Below are 5,407 nucleotides of genomic sequence, written 5' to 3' on the forward strand. Positions count from 1 at the left end.
TTTCTACAGTCATCGCATAGAGAATTTTCCTCTATGCTGAGTTTGCTGATGATTAGTAAGAGCTGACTTCCGAAAGAAGGCTTTTTGACAATCATTGCATCCATAGGGCCTCTCTCCTGTGTGAGTTCTCCGGTGACCCATGAGAGTTGACAAAGTAGCAAATGCTTTTTTACAATCACAGCATTCATATGGTTTCTCTCCTGTATGAATTCTCTGATGTACAGTGAGATAGGATTTAGCCGTAAAGGCTTTATTACATACACCACATTTGAAAGGCTTCTCACCTGTATGGGTTCTCTGATGTATAATGAGAGTTGACTTACAGGACAAAACCTTTCCACATTCACTGCATCCATGAGATTTCACTCTTGCATGACAATTTTGCAAATGGTTAGTGAGACCTGACTTCTGGATGAAAGCCTGTTGACATTCACTGCATCCATATGGTCTCTCTCCTGTGTGAATTCGCTGATGAATCATAAGATGTGCCTTAGTGGAGAAGGCTTTCTCACAATCTGAACATTCATATGGTTTCTCTCCCGTATGAATTCTCTGATGGACAATAAGATGTGCCTTTGATGTGAAAGCTTTATCACATACACTGCATTTGAAGGGCTTCTCACCTGTATGGGTTCTCTGATGTATAATGAGAGTTGACTTAGAGGACAAAACCTTCCCACATTCACTGCATCCATGAGATTTCCCAACTGCATGCTGAGTTTTCTTATGATTAGTAAGATCTGACTTCTGGATGAAGGCTTGCTGACATTGACTACATCCATATGGTCTCTCTCCTGTGTGAATTCGCTGATGAATCATGAGTTGAGCCTTTTTTGAGAAAGCTTTCTCACAATCCAAGCACTCATATGGTTTCTCTCCTGTGTGAGTTCTCTGATGCACAGTGAGATGCGTCCGAACCATGAAGGCTTTATCACATACTTTGCATCTGAAAGGTCTCTCTCCTGAATGAGTTCTCTGATGTAAAGTGAGTTTTGACTTCCAAGGAAATGCCTTCCCGCATTTACTGCATGTATAGGATTTCCCTTCTCTATGACGAGTTTTCTGATGATAGATGAGTGCTGACTTTGTAATGAACGCTTTTTGACATTGACTACATCCATATGGTCTCTCTCCTGTGTGAATTCGCTGATGGATTATCAGCTGAGCCTTTTTTGAGAAGGCTTTCTCACAATGCAAGCATTCATATGGTTTCTCTCCTGTGTGAGTTCTCTGATGTACAGTCAGATGTGTCTGAACCATAAAGGCTTTATCACATACTCTGCATCTGAAAGGTCTCTCCCCTGAATGAATTCTCTGATGTAAAGTGAGTTTTGACTTCCAAGGAAAAGCTTTCCCACATTTACTGCATGTATAGGATTTCCCTTCTCTATGATGAGTTTTCTGATGACAGATGAGTGCTGACTTTGTAATGAAGGCTTTTTGACACTGACTGCACCCAAATGGTCTGTCCCCTGTGTGAGTCTGTTGATGAGTAATTAGCTTTAACTTACTGGGAAAGGCTTTCCTACAATCACAGCATTCATGGGATTTCTTTCCTGCATGAGTTCTCTGAAGCACGGTCATGAGTGGTTCATAAGCATTCACTGCACATTTATCGCATCCATATCGTTTCTTACCTAAAGGATTTGGGTCATAATTAGTGAGCTCTGACTTCTGAGTGAAAGCCAGTGTACCCACAATAGAATGAGCAAGATAATAAGGAAAGGTCCAGAAAAATATTTTTTTCCATTTACTATAAAAATATTAATGAGACAATCAGTAAAATTTGAGTAAGCTCTGTAGATTGGGTAATAGTTCTGTATCGATATCAATATTCTGATTTTGATTTTTTTTTTTTAGTATTTTGGTCATTTGAAAAAATTAACTTGTTTCTAGGAAATACACACTTAAGTATTTAGGGGTAAAGAGTTCAGAAAAACAGGATGTGTGTATGTGTGTGAATGGAATAATAGGTGGATAGAATGTGATAACACAAATGTGGTAAAATATTACCACTTAGGGAAATCCACAAAAAGAATATGTAAGGGGTGCCTGGGTGGCTCAGTCGGTTAAGCATCTGTCTTTGGCTCAGGTGATGATCTCATGATCCTGGGATTGAGCCCTGAGTCAGGTGCTGTGCTGTGCTCCGTGGGGGGTCTGCTTTTCCCTCTGCCCCTCACCCCGCTCATTCTCCCTCTCTCTCAAATAAGTGAATAAAACCTTTTAAAAAATATGTAAGAAATTTGTGTTTAATTTTGGGATTTCTCACTAAGTCTAAACTATTCAGAAATAACATTTTCAAACTTTTTTTTTAAAGATTTTATTTATTTATTTGAGAGAGAGAATGAGATAGAGAGAGAGAGCATGAGAGGGGGGAGGGTCCGAGGGAGAAGCAGACTCACTGCTGAGCAGGGAGCCCGATCCCTGGACCCTGGGATCATGACCTGAGCTGAAGGCAGTCGCTTAACCAACTGAGCCACCTAGGCGCCCTGGAAATAACATTTTCAAAGGGAGAAAAATATAAAATATATAAAAATATTTAAAAAATATAAAAACCTTTATGTAAAGATATGTAGGAGTATTACTTATAACAGCCTGAATGTGGAAGGGATAATTTGTTTTATATTCACACAATGGCATCCTGCACAGTACTGCGGTACTCTTGATCTAGTGCCGGTTACACAGTATACTGATTGTAAAAATTAACTGAGCTGTACCCTTTTATCTATATATTTTTGTGTGTTTATGTTATACTTCAAAAAATTTTTACATAAAAAAGTAAGCAAAAATTTAGGCAGGAGTCAGGAAATGCTCACATGTAGGAGGAATTTGGATATTATACTAATAGTAACAGGATGCCATTCAAGGTCATAGTGGGAGAGAGATGACATGTCCTGATTTTCACTATAAGAAGTTAATCTTGAATGTATATATATCAGTTATCACACTAAAAGGTCTTAAGTGTTGTGACATAAATACTATTTTTAGGATTGTGGACTGTGCTTGGGAAAATTGGTAAAGACCTGCTATGGCATACAGCATTTTTTTGGATTATACTTTAGATCTTCCCTCTTTCCTCCAACTCAGAAGACTGTTTTTTCCGTATGATGGTTTAATTATCTTCCATACCCAGATAATTGTCAGAACCTGATATCTTTATAAATCTGCATGTTTCTAAAGTTTGTTTTAGTCTTCATGAATTTCGGGGGTGAGAGGATGGAAAAACTGACTTTAATTACTTTTTAAAAATAAATAATAAAAAAGGACCAAGAAATGTGGCTATTATGTGGAGAATAGAGAGAAGAGTAAAGAAGTGAGAGCATTCTCAAGAAAACTATGATAACTTTGGCAAGAGACAATGGATGTTGGGGCTTGGGTGAAACAATAGTTATAGAAAGGAGTGGAGGGTGGAGGACCCCCAGGTATAATAAGGAGAAAGTACAGACTACACTCGCTAATGGACTGGATTTGTGGTGTAAGTGAGAAGAGGAACCAAGAATGACATGATGTTTGAAGTAGTTATTAGATCTCCAAGTGCAGAAATGAAATATCTAGGCGAATGTGTGTGGATAAAAGAAGGTCTGGGCTGGAGACAGAAATTTGGGGCTCATCAGCATATAAATAGTATTCTTAAGGCCATGAAAATGAATGAAACCACACTAGGAACAAATGATAGAAGTAGGCAAGGATGAAGCTTCATTCTCTCTGACTCTGGAGACTTTTGAAGATGCCCAGAGAATGGAGAAAGTCCATCCATCAGGTGCAAACAATGACCAAAAAAAGATGCCAACATAAATTTTGAACAAGTATCTGGGAGAGGCAGGTTAGAATGAAGCATCCTTGGGGCACCTGGGTGGCTCAGTCATTAAGCGTCTGCCTTGGCTCAGGTCATGGTCCCGGGGTCCTGGGATCGAGCCCTGCATTGGGCTCCCTGCTCCGCGGGAAGCCTGCTTCTCCCTCTCCCACTCCCCCTGCTTGTGTTCCCTCTCTCACTGTGTCTCTCTCTGTCAAATAAATAAAATCTTTAAGAAAAAAAAAGAATGAAGCATCCTTGCCTTCTCACTCAAAGATAAGCACAGTTAAGCTTTCTTACTGATTCTTCTCTAATTCTTCATGTAACAGACAACAAGCTCTAATATATTTAGACACAACCACTGTGATCAACATTCCCACCTTTTAGCTTGTTTTGATACATTTTCAGATGGCCCACAGAAGTCCAAAAACCTGATCCCAGGATAAAAGGCTTCTGTGTTAACTAGAAGAATTGTTACATCACTTGATCAGGTAAAAGGGGTGAAAACAAGAGCTGCAGAGAAAATAGGAAGGGGCACTGCCACTGAGGAAGTAGAAGAGGAGGAGGAGGTCTGGAAGCTGCACAGGAAACATTCTACGGAACATGAATCAATCCAAAGAGAGAAAAAGAGGTGCACGTCTCCCTTGAAACACCAGGCAAATGAGAGCCTCGTTAATGATTTCTGGAATTACCTTGATTTACATTAATGATTCTGTAATTACCGATTATCTGTAGCAACCTTTAAAGTTTTAACCTTGTTAAAACACATTTGTGAGGGGTCATCCCCTCATGGCCAACTACGTTACTCTCAAAGTCTCACATCTTGTTCTCAGTTGCTCACTTACCTGAAATGCACTGACATTGCATTTCATCTTCTACACTCCATGACTCTTCTCCACGCTCGAAATTAAGGATCACATCTGGCTTGGTAGCTGGATAGCCTGTTTATGGGAAATGACAAAGACTTGGACACTTATCATTGGACCTGGTGGGGGATATCTAGGGAAAGCACGGAAGTCTCAGGAATTGACAGAGTTTCACCTTGACAGATCAAATATCTATCGAAGGTGAGAGCACGTAAGTTCTACACGGAAACAGAAGACAGACAAAGAATCTATTGCCTATAAACTAAAGTCCAGTATCTTAAAGCTCTTTGGAAGCCAGGGCAACTGAAAAAGGAAAGGCTATTGTCTGTGACACTTTGAACGACACACAGCAATCATCTTTAACTATTGTCACAGGTTGCTATAATTCTCCCACATCATACCCAGATATAGATTCTTCTGAGCAGAACCTAGTAGCTGCCACTCTTCCCAGGTAAAGCCCACAGATACATCCTCAAATGACATTAATTCCTATTATAACACATTATTCTTCAATTTGTAGTGATCATTACTGAAGTGAAAAAGACCTCGAGGTATATGTTCTGGTTGTTTTTACCATAACTTACAAAGGCTATGTCTTTCTGTAATAGTTTTTATTATTCATTATGGAAAGAAGTAAAATGCCATTAAATCTACCTTCCCATATTATAATATATAGATGTGTCAAATCAACAAGTTGTACATTTTTTTTTAAAGATTTTATTTATCTGAGAGAGAGAGAGAGAGAGTG

At 39.2% G+C, this 5,407-nt stretch overlaps 1 protein-coding gene across 1 annotated transcript; it reads right to left on the reverse strand.

Moving 5' to 3' along the window:
• LOC148163263 (uncharacterized) lies at positions 1–5,142 on the reverse strand. The gene is made up of 4 exons (XM_088026959.1): positions 5,033–5,142; positions 4,835–4,851; positions 4,639–4,734; positions 1–1,637 (listed from the first exon to the last, which is right to left on the reverse strand). Exons 1-4 carry the CDS (start codon positions 5,140–5,142, stop codon positions 10–12), a joined length of 1,851 nt encoding a protein of 616 aa, XP_087883085.1. The 3' UTR covers positions 1–9.
• Between the last annotated feature and the right edge of the window lie 265 nt (positions 5,143–5,407).

Source organism: Eumetopias jubatus, unplaced genomic scaffold, assembly GCF_037043125.1.
Source record: "Eumetopias jubatus isolate StellerSeaLion01/CBP00866 unplaced genomic scaffold, mEumJub1_p1.0 scaffold_10, whole genome shotgun sequence".
Classification (NCBI taxonomy): Eukaryota; Metazoa; Chordata; class Mammalia; order Carnivora; family Otariidae; genus Eumetopias; species Eumetopias jubatus.